Source organism: Ailuropoda melanoleuca, chromosome X (assembly GCF_002007445.2).
Source record: "Ailuropoda melanoleuca isolate Jingjing chromosome X, ASM200744v2, whole genome shotgun sequence".
Taxonomy (NCBI): domain Eukaryota; kingdom Metazoa; phylum Chordata; class Mammalia; order Carnivora; family Ursidae; genus Ailuropoda; species Ailuropoda melanoleuca.
Window position 1 is genome coordinate 27,736,243 of NC_048238.1, and position 18,245 is coordinate 27,754,487.

General features: G+C 37.1%; 1 protein-coding gene across 1 annotated transcript in view; it reads right to left on the reverse strand.

Annotated features, from left to right (window-relative positions):
- DMD (dystrophin) overlaps window positions 1-18,245 on the reverse strand; it is a 2,070,581-nt gene that overhangs the window by 1,306,040 nt on the left and 746,296 nt on the right. The window contains exons 23-25 of the mRNA XM_034649821.1: window positions 16,591-16,806; window positions 13,643-13,756; window positions 12,484-12,639 (exon numbers count right to left, since the gene is read on the reverse strand). Coding sequence (XP_034505712.1) covers window positions 12,484-12,639; window positions 13,643-13,756; window positions 16,591-16,806 — 486 coding nt within the window. The remainder of the gene's footprint in view (window positions 1-12,483; window positions 12,640-13,642; window positions 13,757-16,590; window positions 16,807-18,245) is intronic.

Here is an 18,245-nt window from a genome sequence, read left to right on the forward strand (position 1 = left end):
GTCTTGGCAATGATACTTTCGATATGACACCAACACACAGGCAACAAAAGAAAAAATAAGTGGAGCTACATCAACCCAAAAAGTATAGATGTGCATCAAAAGAAACAATCAACAAAATTAAAAGACAACCTACAGAGTGGGAGAAAACATTTTCAAACCATGTTATCTGTTAGGGGGTTATTAGCTAAAATATGTAAGAACTTATACAACTCAGTAGCAAAACACAATACGGTTTAAAAATAGAGAAACTGAATAGTTTCTTTCCAACGAGGACATACAAATGGCCAAACGTTACTTGAAGAGATGTTCAGCATCACTATTAATCAGGGAAATGCAAATCAAAACCACAGTGAGGTATGACCTAACACCTCTTACAATGGCTATCATCAAAAAGGGCAAGAGATCTCAAGTGTTGGTGAGGATGTGGAGAAAAGGGAACCCTTGTGCATTGTTGGTGGGGATGTAAATTGCTGCAGCCACTACGGAAAACAGTATGAGGGTTCCTCAGAAAAAAAAAAATTAAAAATAGAGCTACCTTATGATCCAGCAATCCCACTTGCACCCCCATGTTCATTACAGCATTATTCACAATAGTCAAGACAGGAAACAACCTAAGTGTACAGCAATGGATGACTGGATAAAGAAGATGTGGTGTACCTATACGTATATATGTGTGTGTGTGTACATACATACATACATGTGTACATACAATGGAACAGTATTCAGACATGAGAAAGAAGGAAATCATGTAATTTGCATAAATGTGGATTGACTTTGAAGGCATTATGCTAAGTGATATAAGTCAGAGAAAAATATTTTATGATCCTACTTATATGTGGAATCTAAAAAACTGAACTCTGGAACAGAGTAGTGGTGGTGGTTGAGGGCCAGGGGTTGGGGTAAATGGAAAGATTTCAGTCAAATGTTATGAACTTCCAGTTATACACAGAATAAGTTCTTGGGATCTAATATATGACATGGTGACTGTAGTTAGCAATGCTGTGTTGTATACTTGAAAGTTGCTAAGAGAGTAGATCTTAAATGTTCTCATCACAAAAAGAAAAAAAAAATGGTAATCATGTGAGGTAATGGAGGTATTAACTAATCCTATTGTGGAAATCACATACTCAATATATATGTGTATCAAATCCTCACATTGTGCACCTTAAACTTACACGATGTTATGTCAGTTATACCTAAATAAAGCCTGGGTGGAGGGGGAAGTGGAATGAAGAAGGGCAGTGCTGAATGTTAGATTTAAAAATTATAGAACAGAAAACATGAAGAACTGTTTGTTTTATATCTGAGGTGTGGCACTGTAATCTGAAACTGTGAGGGGTAGACTGGGCAATTTAAGGCTAGAATGCTGGCATCACTAATATGATAAAGGTAACGGAAAAATTGTCCAAACCTTTTTATAGAAATCCTTCTAAAATATGAAACGCCAACAATTCATATCTCTGTCTGATCAGGCATAGAGCTGTGGAATGTTAAGTTTGGAAAAGACCTTGGAAATCATCTGGTCCAACTGTTAGGTTAGTTATAGAGCAGAGATAAAGAAAAATGAGGTGATGTCTCCAGGTTCACTTAACTTGCTAATAATTGAGTCCAGGTATTCAGGTATCCTGATTCCAAATCTGATGTTCTTTCCAATATATTTGTGCTGTCACCTCAGAATGACTTCCCACCTGCTTTTCCTTTAAAAAAAAATTACTCCCAATCCCTACCTTCTGGTGTAGTTTAATAGCATGCTATATATAATATTATATATATATATATATATATATAATATATATATAGCATGCTATTAAACTACACCAGAAGGTAGGGATTGGGAGTAATTTTTTTTTAAAGGAAAAGCAGGTGGGAAGTCATTCTGAGGTGACAGCACAAATATATTGGAAAGAACATCAGATTTGGAATCAGGATACCTGGATACCTGGACTCAATTATTAGCAAGTTAAGTGAACCTGGAGACATCACCTCATTTTTCTTTATCTCTGCTCTATAACTAACCTAACAGTTGGACCAGATGATTTCCAAGGTCTTTTCCAAACTTAACATTCCACAGCTCTATGCCTGATCAGATAGAGATATGAATTGTTGGCGTTTCATATTTTAGAAGGATTTCTATAAAAAGGTTTGGACAATTTTTCCCTTACCTTTATCATATTAGTGATGCCAGCATTCTAGCCTTAAATTGCCCGGTCTACCCCTCACAGTTTCAGATTACAGTGCCACACCTCAGATATAAAACAAACAGTTCTTCATGTTTTCTGTTCTATAATTTTTAAATCTAACATTCAGCACTGCCCTTCTTCATTCCACTTCCCCCTCCACCCAGGCTTTATTTAGGTATAACTGACATAACATCGTGTAAGTTTAAGGTGCACAATGTGAGGATTTGATACACATATATATTGAGTATGTGATTTCCACAATAGGATTAGTTAATACCTCCATTACCTCACATGATTACCATTTTTTTTTTCTTTTTGTGATGAGAACATTTAAGATCTACTCTCTTAGCAACTTTCAAGTATACAACACAGCATTGCTAACTACAGTCACCATGTCATATATTAGATCCCAAGAACTTATTCTGTGTATAACTGGAAGTTCATAATATTTGACTGAAATCTTTCCATTTACCCCAACCCCTGGCCCTCAACCACCACCACTACTCTGTTCCAGAGTTCAGTTTTTTAGATTCCACATATAAGTAGGATCATAAAATATTTTTCTCTGACTTATATCACTTAGCATAATGCCTTCAAAGTCAATCCACATTTATGCAAATTACATGATTTCCTTCTTTCTCATGTCTGAATACTGTTCCATTGTATGTACACATGTATGTATGTATGTACACACACACACATATATACGTATAGGTACACCACATCTTCTTTATCCAGTCATCCATTGCTGTACACTTAGGTTGTTTCCTGTCTTGACTATTGTGAATAATGCTGTAATGAACATGGGGGTGCAAGTGGGATTGCTGGATCATAAGGTAGCTCTATTTTTAATTTTTTTTTTTCTGAGGAACCCTCATACTGTTTTCCGTAGTGGCTGCAGCAATTTACATCCCCACCAACAATGCACAAGGGTTCCCTTTTCTCCACATCCTCACCAACACTTGAGATCTCTTGCCCTTTTTGATGATAGCCATTGTAAGAGGTGTTAGGTCATACCTCACTGTGGTTTTGATTTGCATTTCCCTGATTAATAGTGATGCTGAACATCTCTTCAAGTAACGTTTGGCCATTTGTATGTCCTCGTTGGAAAGAAACTATTCAGTTTCTCTATTTTTAAACCGTATTGTGTTTTGCTACTGAGTTGTATAAGTTCTTACATATTTTAGCTAATAACCCCCTAACAGATAACATGGTTTGAAAATGTTTTCTCCCACTCTGTAGGTTGTCTTTTAATTTTGTTGATTGTTTCTTTTGATGCACATCTATACTTTTTGGGTTGATGTAGCTCCACTTATTTTTTCTTTTGTTGCCTGTGTGTTGGTGTCATATCGAAAGTATCATTGCCAAGACCAATGTCAAAGAACATTCTCCCTGTTTTCTTCTAAGTTTTATGGTTTCAGGTCTTTTAAGTCTTTAACACATTTGTGTTCATTTTTGTGGTGTAAGATAGGAATCTAATTGCATTCTTCTGTGTGATTATCCAGTTTTCCCAAAACCATTTATTGAAGAGATTTATCCTTTTCCCATTGGTTATCTTTGATTCCATTGCCAAATATCAGCTGACTGTACACATGAGGGTTTATTTTTGGGCTCTCAATAATTTTCCATTGGTCTGTGTGTTTATTTTTATGCCAGTACCATACTGTTTTTATAGCTATAGCTTTGGAATATACTTTGAAATCAGAAGTGTGATGTCTCTGACTTCCTTCTTCTTTCTCAGGATGGTTTTAGTCATATGGGGTCTTTTGAGGTTCCGCACAAATTTTAAGAATGTTTGTTCAATTTCTGAGAAAAAAATGTCCTTAGAATTTTGATAGCAATTGCAATGACTCTATAAATGGCTTTGGATAGTATGAACATTTTAACAATATGAACTTTTCTGATCCATGAACACAGGATATTTTTCCATTTATTTGTGTCTTCTTCAATTTCTTTCATCAAAGTTCTATCGTTTTCATAGTACAGATCTTTCACCACCTTGGTTAAACTTATTCCTTAACTCTTTTGTTTTTGATACTATCATAAAAGGGATTGTTTTATTTCTTTTTCAGATATTTTGTTGTTACTGTATAGAAATATAACTGTTTCTGCATAGTTCTATACATTGATTTTGTATACTGCAACTTTTTTTTTCAAGTTTTTATTTAAATTCTAGTTAGTGAACATACAATGTAATACTGGTTTCAGTAGAATTTAGTGATTCATCACTCATATATAACACTGTGTTCATCACAAGTGCCCTCCTTAATACCATCATGCTTTTAGCTTATCCCCTGCCCAACTCCCTTCCAGCACCCTCTCTTTTTTCCCCCTTCCCCTATGTTCATCTCTCTGTCTGTCTGTATGTATGTATTGAGCGTGCATGCACGTGAGCAAGGCAGGGAGGGACAGAGGGAGAGGGAGAGACAGAATCTTAAGTGGGTTTCATGCTGGGCTCGATCTAACAACCCTGAGATCATGACCTGAGCCAAAATCAAGAGTCGGACGCTTAACAACTGAGCTACCCAGTTGCCCCATCTGTTTTGTTTCTTAAATTCCACATAAGTGAATTCATGTGGTATTTATCTTTCTGACTTACTTCACTTAGTATAATATACTCTAGCTGCATCCACGTCATTGCAAATGCCAAGACTTTATTCTTTCTGATAATATTCCACTGTGTGTGTATGTGCGTGTGTGTGTATGTGTGTGTGCACACACCACATCTTCTCTATCCATCCATCAGTCGATGGACATCTGGGCTCATTCCATAATTTGACTACTTCCATACTGCAACTTTACTAAATTTGTTTATTTTATAACATTTTTTGGTGGAGTCTTCAGGATTTTCTATATAGAAGAACACATCATCTGCAGACAATTTTATTTCTTCCTTCCTAATTCAGATGTCTTTATTTCTTTTTATTTCCTAATTGCTTTTGCTAGAATTTCCAGGACTATGTTAAATAGGAGTGGTGAGAGTGGGCATCCTTGTATGATCTTAGAGGAAAAGCTTCATGCTTTTCACTACTGAGTATGATATTGGCTATAAACTTGTCATATATGGCTTCTATTATGGTCAGGGGCATTCCTTTTATACAGAATTTATTAAGTTTTTATCATGAAAGGATGCCAAGCTGTCAATTTTGTCAAATGCCTTTTCTGCATCTACTGAGATGATATTTTTTTAATCTTTCATTCCATTAATGCAGTGCATACAGTATGCAGTATATTTTCATGTTTTCATACCACTAATTAATATCCTTTAATTTTAGCTTGAACTTCTTTCAACATTTCTTCTACAGTAGGTCTAGCGGTAATGAACTTTCTCAGCTCTTGTGTGTCTATAAAAGACTTTATCTCTTCTTCATTTTTGAAAGATTACTTGGTCAGACAGTATATTCTTGGTTAGCATTTTTTTCCTTCAGCACTTTAAATATATACTCTCACTCTCTCCAGACATGTCAGGTTTCTGCTGAGAAATCCGGTGAAAGCTTTATGAGATTCCTTTGTAGGCAGAAAGTATGAAAATGAGTATAGGAAACCTCATTTAAAATGGAGTCAGATGGCCTGAAGGGGGAGCTGTCACACCTGTACCACTCCCTGTAGCCTACACAACCAGCAGGAAGAAGGAAGCTCTCTTCCTACCCCAGGAGCAATGTGCTAAACAATGCCTGAAGCCAATGAGAAGCTGCCACATCCTTACACTCTTGTCCTCCTCCAATAAACCTTTGTTCAAAACAGCCTTCCCCAATTTCACCCTGAAACCTATTAAGAGCTGACCTTGCTTCTGTCTTTTCAGATGTGCCTATGGTTTGCCATAGTTTAATCGTTCCAAATTGCACCTCCTCTACTCTTCCCAAATAAGCTTATTTTCCTGATAAAATAAATGACTTTTTCATTTTTGATGTCTCTTAGGGAATATGTTTCTGAGTTGAACTTTTTTGGTGACCTACAAGCCTCATGAATATTTGGACAGTCACATCTCTCTCCAGATTTGAGAAGTTTGCAGCCATTATTTCCATAAATAAGCTTTCTGCCCCCTTACCCCTCTCTTCTCCTTCTGGGACTCTAATAATTCACAAATTACTTCTCTTGATAGTATTCCATAGGGCACATATGTTTTTGTCACTTTTTCCTTTCGTTCTCTGACCAATTGCAAAGGTCCTGTCTTCTACTTCACAGATTTTTTCCTTTCACTTGATCCAGTCTACTAATGCTCTTTATTATGTTTTCCACCTCTTTCATTGTATTCTTCAGCTCTCAGATTTCCATTTTCTTTTTTATGATTTCTATTTCTTTTTTTGAATTTCTCATTTTATTCATGTATTGGATTCCTAATTTAATTGAATAGTCTTGGTTTTCCTACAGCTCACTGAGTTTCCTTAGAACAACTATTTTCAAGTCTTTAACAGATGAGCAGCAGCTCTGCAGGTCCTTGAGGTTGGTTACCAGAAAATTATTATGACCTTTGGTAGTAGTATAATTCCTTGATTCTCCACGTTCCTTGAAGTCTAGCAACACTGTCTTTGCATTCACATTAAAAGTCACCTCCTCCAGTCTTTACTATCTGCCATCAAAAGAAAAATGCCTTTTGTCAACCCTGCTAGGGATTCTGAGGCTATCTGACACCCTCTACGAATATGACTGGTCCACAATTCTGGCTCCCCCTTGTGGCAGAATTATTAAGCTTGTATGGCCTCTCTTCATCCTGCAAAAAACCAGACTAGTATTGACAGCCTCCTTTCTGCTTTTCCAAGAGTGATGCTAAATGCTCGGGTTTGTGGTCCCTCCAAGGTCCGCAGATTTAGGCCAACCTTCTGTGAAAACTCATTACCTTCCTACAAAAGCTTGTCCTTGCCACCATCCAGAGTATGCACTGGGAGCCAGCCATCGTACTGGGAGGCATGTGGGTATGTCATATAGGAAACTGGTTGTGCCGTGGGAAACTGGGGAGATCACTGGGCAGAGTGACCCCAGCAGCTGGTGAGCAGACCTCTTAATGGAGTCAGTGATATTAGTATGATCTGTGTACTTTTAATACAATTCCCAGACCTGGTGGCTGTTCTTCCCAGCTGCTCATTACCCCCTCAGTAGTGTAGCTCACAACTTAGTACCATGGATTGAGGAGAGAAAAATATGCCTCTTTGGCAACATCTCACATAGCTAGGGAAGCTGGGCACTCACTCACATGGTCTCACTTTTCCAAGTGGGAGAAGTCATGATTCGGAGAAGGGCTTTCTTGACATGGAGCTATGCAACCTTGGTGAAGGAGTGATGCAAGTAACATCGAACCTTTCTTCTTACCTTTTCCAATGAATCCAGCCTTGGATTATTTTTGTTCCAACAGTGCACTGTATCTTCTCCAACAGACTCTTGGACTTCCACTAAGGCTCTTTTTTCCATGGATGATTGTCTAAGTCAGTGTTCTCCAGGGGCTACCAGACCATGGCTAAAAGGGGCTTAAGCTGGCTAATGGACTACTGCAGAGTACCCAGGCAGGACTGAGGTCTGTATGACTATTAGTTGATTCATAGGTGGGTGAGACTCCTCCCAAGTACCTTGGTGTATGGTACTGGATTGCACAGCTCCCACAAAGGCAGAAGGAGATGAGACGACTTGACTCAAGGGTTTTGGCTTGGATAAATGGAAAGATTGAGTTGTCATTTGTTGTTCCAGGAAGACTATTAGGGTAGCAGATTGAAGAGTATGTAAGGAATTTGGGGTACATGCTAGATTTAGTACGTCTATTCATCAATATGGAGGTATCGAGTCGGGAGATGGATATGCAGATTTAGGATTCAGGAAAAGATCCAGATTGTAACAAAATTGTTAAAGCAACAACTTATAGATGACAATTAAAGCCATAAAGCTGAATAAGTTTACCTAAGGAGTAAGTGGTGATAAGGAAGAGAAGTCCAAAGAAGGAGCCCTGGAATGATTCCAAGTTTAGAAGTCAAGGCAAAGGAACCACCAAATGTATTCAGAGCAGTCATGGAAATTGAAGGCAGACTAAGAGAGAACCAATAGAAACTGATGATATAGAAGCCAATCAAACAAAAATAAAGACTAAACAATGGATTTAATGATGTGAATTCACTGGTGACCACGACAAAAACTATTTAGTGATGAGGATGAAAGCTTGATTAGTGTGCGTTCAAGAGAGAATGGAACCAGTGGTATGGAAAGTGTTTCTGTAAAGGGGAACGGAAATGGAGAATTGGGGTGGAGGAAATATGAGTCAAAGGGGGTATTTTTTTAAACTTTGTTTTTAAGTATTCTCTACTGCCAATATGGGGCTTGAACTTAGAACCCCAAGATCAAGACTCATATGTTCCACTGACTGAGCCAGCCAGGCACTCCAAGTGGCTATCTTTTTTTAATGACAGGAGATATTACAGCATAATTCCCTACTGATGGAAACGATCCAGTAGAGGAAAGAAATACATTTTTGATGTAGGAGGTAGGAGGATGCTCAGTAGGATGGTATCCAACATGTAAGTGGAAAGGCTGGCCTTATGGGTGCGTGGGTGGCTCAGTCAGTTAAGTGTCTGGCTTTGGCTCAGATCATAATCCCAGAGTCCTGGGATAGAGTCCTGCATCAGGATCCCTGCTCAGTGGGGCCTCTGCTTCTCCCTCTACTTCTCCCCAGTGCTCATGACATATCTTTCTCTCTCTCTCTCAGATAAATAAATTAAACCTTTATTTAAAAAAAGTGGAAATGCTGGCCTTAGATAGGAGCACAGACATGTCATTCATATTAACAGTGGGAAAATAGAATCCATGAACTAATATGCAAGTCTGTGGGAGTATGTGCAAGTACACTTTTGAATATTTCTATTTTTTCAGTGAAATGGGAAGCTAGAAAGAAGAAAGAAGAGGAAGAAGAGGAAGAAGAAGGAGGAGGAAGAGGAGGAGGGGGGAAGAGGAAGAGGAGAAGAAGTACAAGTAGAAGAAGAAGGAGGAGGAGGAGAAGGGGAGAGGGAGGAGGAGAGGGAGGAGGAGGGGGAGGAGGAAGGGACGGGGGGAGGAGGAGAAGAAGAAGAAGAAATGGGAAGCTAGTTAATTGCCATAGAGTAAGGAGGGAAGAAGAACTGGTAGAGATCTGAGGAAATCTGTGAAATAGTCCTCAGGGGAGTGGGGCTATGAATGGATATGAAAAATGTAGTAAGATTACCGGTCAGCACCAAGGGGGTTCTTGAGGTATGCACTCATGATTTCCAAGCAAGACTACTCAGTATGATATGTGTTTTCCTTCAGCCATATTCATCCTTCCCAGTGCAGGCACAGCAACAGCAGGAAAGTGAATCTGACCTAGGTAGGGTGGCGTCACATGGGTATGTTACAGAAAGACTGGAAAGGACAAGAGAGTTGAGGGAAAAACACAAGGGGTGCTTTTAATGATGGATTATAGATAGCCAGCATATAGTACAGAATCTCCCTTGCGTAAGAAATGACAAAGAGAAGATGAAGTGTTTCTCTAATGAAAAGCTGGTAAAATCATTGGATTATACATTCCACTAGGATGGAAGAATTTTGAGGATGGGTTATTAGGGGAATGAACTGGAAATGAAGGTACTGATGGCTGCAGAGTGGGGTACCTGAGGTTCGTATTGTGGAGAAGCATCTGGTAATGACAATGTCTACATTAAGAGGCTGGGAATGGGCAGCCGAGGAAGAATGGAAGACAAAATCACTGGAGGAGCTATCAAAGAACTGAGGCCTCAGGAACTGGAACCATCACCTGAGAAGATACTGAAATCCCCAAGAATTATAACAGGAATGACAGTAAGTAAGCTGTTAAAATATTTAAGAAATAATGAAGAGGGACCCAGGGATCTGTGGATGATTGCACCCAAAAGCTGTACTGAGAAAAAGTGAAATTTGCAAGTTACCAGAATGACATCTTTCTAATCTCTAGATCCAGTGTTTCTTGGTAACTATTTATTATAAATTTAGAGCTACTATTAATTAAAATATATAATTACATACTATTTATTTCAAAATGAAACATTTTATAACATTATACATGCAAGTTTGGGTCTATTTCATGTCCATTTATTTCATTTACCAAGCATGTACATAGTGGTTACTCTGTGCTAGGTACTAGTCTACACACTTTACAAAGATTAACTCATCTGGGGCACCTGGGTGGTTCAGTCAGTTGAGTGTCTGACTCCTGATTTCAGCTCAGGCCATGATCTCAGGTTTGTGGGATAGAGCCCTGCACTGGGCTCTGCACTCAGCGGGGAGTCCGCTAGAGGACTCTCTCTCCCTCTCCCTCTGCCTCTGCCCCTCCCCACTCTCTCTCTCTCTCAAATAATTAATTAACCCATTTGATCAAAAAATTCTTATAAAGTAGGTATTAATATCATCTCATTATAAAGACTGGAAAACTGAAGCACAGAGAGAATAAGCATCTTTTCCAGGATCACACAAGTGGTTTATGGCAGGGGCAAGACTTAAACCAAGGCAATATGGTTTCAGAGCTCCTGGTCTTACATACTATGTTTGCCTCTCCATCCATGAGAAATCCTTCTCAATCTGTAAAAGTTTTAAATTTTATTATCCAAGCATTTCAGGGAAGTGGGTCTGGAGAATGTTTTCATTGTGAGACAGGAGTTTTCTTATATAAATGTTATCTTTATTTTTGCACACATAGTTTATATGCCTAGTTCAAGTACCCCACTTGAATTCCAGATACATTTCTGATTGTCTACTTCTCCAAAGTAAACATGACCAAAATGGAAGTATGTTGTTCAATTTTGTTCCTTCTTTAGCCCCCAGTCTTTCTATCATTAGTTAAAGGCACTGTGGCCAACACTGTCACTTCAAACAGGAAACGGAATACATTTTTGATTCCACCTTCTCTCAGCCTCTTGACTTGAGGCAAGTTCTCTTTACCAGCAAATATGTCATTTCTCACAGGATCTGATTAAATGAAGAAAGTAATGTGTCATTTTAGAAAAGGAATAATGGTCAAAGGTAGGTGTGAGTGTAGAAGCCCTGATAAAAAAAATATAATAAGAACTTGCCTGATTGGCAAAAATAAGAAAAAAATTTTATAGCAGAAAATGTCCTTAAACAAGGACATTTTAAGGCCAGAGATACTTTAAAAATTATACTTCTCCAACATGTAAAAACCTTGAGGTATCAGTAATATTGTTGACTTTATACATCTTTTTTGCTCTTGTTTTCCCTCTTGCTCTAAATTTGTGGTGTTCTTTCTATTCATCCGTTAGAAACACTCAACAAACACCTTTCATACTGGCCTTCCAGGAAAACATAAATGGTATAATCTATTACCTAAGTAATATTTTCTTTTCCTGAACATTCCTTCTAGAACTGGCTTACTCCAGAGAAGAATGCATGCTAGCTGACCCAGGGCTACCTCGTCTGTGACTTAATAGAACTGTTGAGCATTTGCCAGTGACAGTATTAGCTGGGTGACTTGCCTTGCCTTCTACTTTTCTAAATTCTTTCCTTTTTCAAATTTAGTGTTTGCCTTGTGGCATGATTTCTTTCCAACTTTGAAAGGTTACTTAGAAATAACAAAAGACTGACTGCCTCTATTACACATAAGATGAAACCTCTCATTAACTTCAAAAAAGGTACTGGTGTACTGAACAATAAACACTACTTTAGGTCAAAATTTCATCTTTTGAACAAGAAGTATTAGATACACCCTACTTGTGTGTATAATATTTACTTTTCCATAATGTAATCTTGAAATTGAAAATCAATGTCTATCGAACATTCTGCTGTATAAAAACGAGGAACTCAGATGTGACCGTAGACAAATTTTGAGTTTTATTTCCCCCACTGCGCTTTTCTTAACTATTTCCAATCTTAATTTATTTACTGAAATAGTCAAAGTTGTCTACCTTAATAATCAGCAGTGAAAATTATTTATATTTGTCCATACACATAGATGAGTCGTTCATTTTATCCCTGTACCAAGTCGACAAGTATAAAGCATGTTCTGCTAATCCAGTTACTAATATAAAGTTATGCACTGGAGAAAGCATTCAATGAAAATCATGCCTAAAAACAGGGCCTCACTGTTTAGCATGTTCAGTCTTTGAGAAGGTCATTTTAGGATCCCAGTAAGATGAAGGGATACCGCTTAAAATTGCTACTGTGTTTTTTATGGTAGACAAAGGCTAGTTTGAACTCACCAGACTTTAAAGCAGCAACGTACTCAGAGATTAAACTTTCAAAAAGGGCAGTGGTCAAGGGAGACATTAAGAAAATCTTACTTAATTAAATAGAGACAAGGCACAGTGAAAGAGGCTGTACGTACCTGGCGGCACACGTAATCCCACTGAGCGTTAAGTTCTCGGAGTTCTGTCTCAAGTCTGCTGGCAAACTCCGGCTCCGCTTCGGTCTTCAGCTTCTGCGCCCCTTCATTGACACTGTTCAGGCTGGGCTGAATGGTCTGAATATCGTTGACTAAAAGCTAAGGAAATAATTCCATGTAAGCTAGCTGCAAACATCACCACAACATACTAGAAACGCCACATAGATAGGAAACATATAATCAGGACTCAGGACATTACCCATGAATTAAAATATTTACTTCTTAAAAGATTTTAAGGAATTTAAAATCTGACAGATGCCCACCTAGAGACACAGACAAATCTGTGTCTCAGCCTTGCCAAAGCTGTTCAGTGGTTTTCCTGGTGTGACTCAAGTAGGGAATTATCTATATTCTACTTAAATCAGACACAAAAAGAAATAAATTTAATATTCCTTGTTAGAAAAATGTGTGAAAATGATGGGCTTTATACATTGCTATTTTTGAAATGATTTTGGTTTTCGAATGCAAGATATTGCAGCAATTGTTTATAGCATGATGGGTGTGAAGGTTATTTGTAAGCTGGCTTTTTCTTTTTTCTTAGCTTGTATTTGCAAAGAAAATTCTTTAAAGAGCTAGATTACTTTCTTTCCACTGCATGACAACAGTATAATGAATATCATTTCACAAATCCCTATTGTGTAATATTAGGTCCAGCATGGTATGCCTGGGCAGAGCAACACAGTATGACTAATAAGCTGCAGTAAGATGTAGCAAATAGCTCAAAGGCTTCTTTGCCTTTAAATTAAACTGTATTTTATAGTAAAATAATCTTATGAGTATTGAGTAAAAGACAATGGTTTTTCTGCTCCTCATTTATTTAACCTGGTTTCTCAACACTGGCACTACTATCATTTTAGACTGGCTTATTTTTGTTGTGAGAGGCTCTTCGGTACATCGTAGAATATGTACAGAGCATTCCTGGCCTCCATTCCTACAGGCTAGCAGCATCCGCCCCTCTCCAAGTTGTGACAAAAATGTCTCTAGAGATTGTTAAATGTCCCCCAGGGGAGCAAAATCACTCTGGTTAAGGACCACTGATAAAACCAAATCATAACTTCCACACAGAAGTCTTCATATGATAAGGATCATATAAAAATCTTACCCTGCACTGTTTCAGCTGTCTTTTCAGAATTTCTGAATCCCCAAGGGCAGGCCATTCCTCCTTCAGGAAAACATCAACTTCAGCCATCCATTTCTTCAGAGTTTTTATGTGATTCTGGAATCAGAGATCCATTTTAAGCCTTATTGGGGTGCTCATTTCTCTTAATACAATTCATCACAGTGATATTTATGAACACAAGCCCAGGAACAATTCCTGTGTTTGTAGGATATCTCTAAGTAGCTCTTCAGGAAAAGAATATTTTTACTAAGACTGCATTTTTATGGTCTACTGTATGAGCACTGGTGTATGAAGTCTGCTATTGTTAAAAATAAAAAATCACTACCAAATGTGGTTTTATGATGTTACTCTTGAGAACATTAAATCATATCCCCCTCTAGAGAAATTTTAAGTTACAAAACAACTCATGATAATACTAACAATGTGCCCTTACAGTACATAAAACAAACTATGAACAATAAACTCAATGTAATGGTGTCTTTATAGCCTCCCTAAACCTGAACTTCCACAAATTGTTTTATACAGTTGACAGTTTAAATACTCCCTCCAGTTGGGAACTTTTCAGAACACAAGATTTTGTCGTCTTTGAAAAGAAAACTTCTGACTTTAATTTCTTATTTGCCTGACCAGGCTGAAGTAATGATCAGGTGAAAAATGTCATCTTTTATAATTTATAAATAGCCAAGTACCTCCCATTATTCTTTCACATATTGCTCCCCCCACCACCCGATTGCTTTTTTTGGCTACTTTTCAAATGTATGATTTTCAAGCTCCTTTATTTCCCACACAATTCAAGTCTGCTGCCCAGATGTGCTATTTCCTTCCTTCTTAATTAAATCTCTATTGAAAATATGTGCTTCCTAGAAAGCTTCCCCTTCAATATGATTAATACTAATGCTTTTTAAAAGCATTTTACTAAATCTAAGAACTTCAAGATTTCAACATTATCATCTTGCTGATGTCTCGAGTCTGGTTTCGCGTTTCTTCCATCTCGCCACTGTCCTAGTTCAGATCTTCTTATTGGCTCCTTGATTACCGCATTAACTCTTTTTGGTGTTAGCCTCAATCTTTCCCTACTCTAATCCATTCTCCACATGGGTGTCAGGAGTTTTCTTCACTCCTTCTTCTTATCACAGCAATGCTTTGAAAACACAAATATTATAATCGTATCTCTCTCCCTTTAAAATAGCAGTTCCAAATTCTTATTTTTTAATCCCATTGTCATTAGGTTTGTAATTCATATTCCAATGTGTGGCATCTGGGTCCATTCACTATCTACTCTTAGATCATTTTTCTAATCATATGCATTATTAATCTCCAAACATATTTTCGTCTCTCCAACGTCTTCTGGCTAAGTGGACATATGCTTCATTTGTCAGGTACCTTCTCTCCCTCTTCATCAGCTGACTAAATTCTACTTCATCAAGGTGTAGCCAAGATAACCCATGTTCCAAGAACATTTCATAGCCCCTTGGCCCAGGTTATGTTGGATTTCTTTTCTGTCTCTTGTGGTAATATTTACCATACTGTTTAATTTACTTCCTGTGTTGGCTGAATAATGACCTCCCCAAGATGTTCATGCCCTCATCCCTGGAACCTGTGAATATGGTCCCTTACATGGCAAAAAATAATTTGCAGATGAGATTAAGGATTTTGAAACGGAGAGATTATTCTGGGTTATCTAGCCAGGCACAATGTAATTGCAAGGGTTCTTATTAAGAGGGGGTCAGGAGTGTGAGAGCTAGAGAAAGAGGTTCTAAGATGCTGCACTGCTGACGTTGAAGAAAGAGGATGCAGATATCAGGGGAGAAATGTCATTTCCAGAAGTTAACAAGGACAAGGCAACAGATTTTCTGCTAAAGACTCTGGAAAAGACACAGCCCTGCCTCCACGTTGATTTTAGCCCACTGTGGCTGATTTTGGACTTCTGACCTCCAGAACTGTACAAAAATAAATTTGTGCCATTTTAAGCTACTAAATTTGCAGTAATTCATTACAGCAGTGATAGGGAACTAACACACCTCTTCCCTTCACTAGAATGAGGGCTCCTTGTTGGCAAGGACCATGTATTTATACCCTCTTTTAGCACTGGTACTGGCAAAATGTGTTTCCGTGTATGTGTGTGTGTGTGCACATATGTTTATATGTAGAGCCATGTTCATATGTATGTTGTGCTTTACAGAATGTTTTAGGACTCATTTTTTTGGTTTGTAAGAGGTAAAAACAAACAACTGATAGCTGGAATGGGACATAAACCCAGAAGTATCTTGTTCCGATGCTTTCCATCATGCCATGATGCAGTCAAAGATTCATCCCAGCATTAATATTCTTCCCAATAATTCACCCCATAAGAGAGGTATTACCTATCTCAGTAAACATTTTAGACTTTAGACTAGAATGCAATTGTTGGTTTAGCATTCAGCTTCAGTGATTAGGAGCATGGTGACACTATTCAAACAAATTAAGTCAGTAGGAGCTGGTCTGTGGAAGGTAATGAGGTCAAATTTATATATACAATTAGAAATAAATATGTGGATAAAATGATATGACTATATTACGTGACAGATAATTTTTTTATCTATTCATAAGCTAAGTGATAGCTATATTTTAAAGGACAACCAGACTAAAGGAGAGACTGGTTTTGAAAAATTTTAAGCTAAAAATCTATTTAAGTCCTATCGGTATTGGTGGCAAAAAAAAAAAATAATGATTCTCTAGAGAATCTAGAAAGGGGAACTCTTAATTACTGTTTTCTTAAAAAAAATAAGCAAAATACACTCATTTGAGAAAAATGTGTGTCTTTTGATCTTATCACTGACTTTGAAGAACTATGGAGGTTAAATGTCTATCTGCCTTTAAATTTTAAAACACGCCATTAGGGGAGAAACAAGCAAAGAAAAAATGAATACAAAAGTCCAATCTTGAATTACCTGAATTTTTCGAAGTTTAGCCATTTGCTCCTCTAGCTTCTGGCAATGTTCAACCAGCTGGGAAGACAGCTGCTTCCAGCGGCCCTCCATCTCTTCAAATTCTGACTGATACTTCCGGCTAATATCAGACAGTGGTGCTTTCTTTGACATCTCTTTCACAGTGGTGCTGAGATAGTTTAGGCCACTTTGCTGCTCTTGCAGAGAGCTTTGTAAAGCCTCAAAATTAAAAAGGGAAAGTACATGTATACTAATTGATGAATAATAAAGAGTTTCATTGTACAGTTTCACTTATAAGTTTCACTTAAATGTATTTACAGTGAAAGCTATGTGATTCAAACATCTAAAAATATAGATGATGTGCCATCAGTTACAGAATAACTGGGAGTAATTTAAATTCTACTATTTACCCTAAGAGTAATTTGCACAGAAATATTTTACTTAAAAATCTATGCCTGCTTTTATGAATAATGTCAAATATAACCCAAACTGTATCTAAATGAACCAGAGTTCTAGCACACCTAATTTTATTGCATCATGTCTGGATATTAATAACTGTATTTACGATATAGTTACGGAGCTTAATTTAATTACACTGAGTCTTTAGTAAGACAACTTCTAATGCTCTCTAGGTAAAAACATAACTAAATCATATAGATACGTGGGATAACAAAACTGAGTAAGATATCAGATGGATGGCCTACGAATGCCAATTAATTAAAGTTCCATATTTTTTACAAGACATTTCTTTTTGGTGTTACAGTAAGATTCTAGGATAATTTGGGGGAGAATTTCTAAAGTTGGTTTTACAATTGTCCTGTGTAACCTATGCAATCGCTTATAACAGAATGTCTATCTTTAGGGTTTCCTCACTCACTATTTATTACTTTCTGGTTATAAAGTAATGAAGGTTCAAGATAAAACATGGAAAAATTACCCATTTGCATATGATTTTACGTAAACTTTATGTTTCTACAACTAAATATTGAATATGTGAATATATTATATACACACATACACAATCATTCCTTCTTTTATAATGTGATCTATAATATTCCCCCAAATATGCCAAATACATGCCTTTTATAGCTATATAATATCTTATGCCTATTTTGTGCTATTTTAGTTTTTTTTTTTTACTTTGAATTTTACTTCATTAAACTTGATTTATTATTTAGACAATATCTAGCATGCATATAACTATATTTTGAGCTAGGCCTTTTTTTGTGAGCCTTTTCCCACATCATTAAGTATTTTTCAAAAACATAAATTTTAATGGCTTCTCTGGTTCATTTAACCATTTCCCATTATTAGCTCTACAAATTAACTTCTAGTTTTCCACCCCTGTAAATTATGTTTATAATCTACCCACCTATACATCTCAATCTATTTTTCTATTTTTTCATGTATTCTGATTACTAAGACACAGACTTCATGAAAATAGTATTTACATGCATAATGCAATTAATTATTTTGTACGTTGTTAGGAAGTACTGAAAAGTTTCCTCAGCAAAATTTTAATTCAATTTACATTCCCACCAGAAAGTGAGAAGGTAGTTCATTGCTGCCAGACCTGAACTTATTATATCTTTGTGTTTGCAACTTAGATGTAAAAAATGGTATTTCATTTTATACATTTGTACTTCATCCTCTACAAT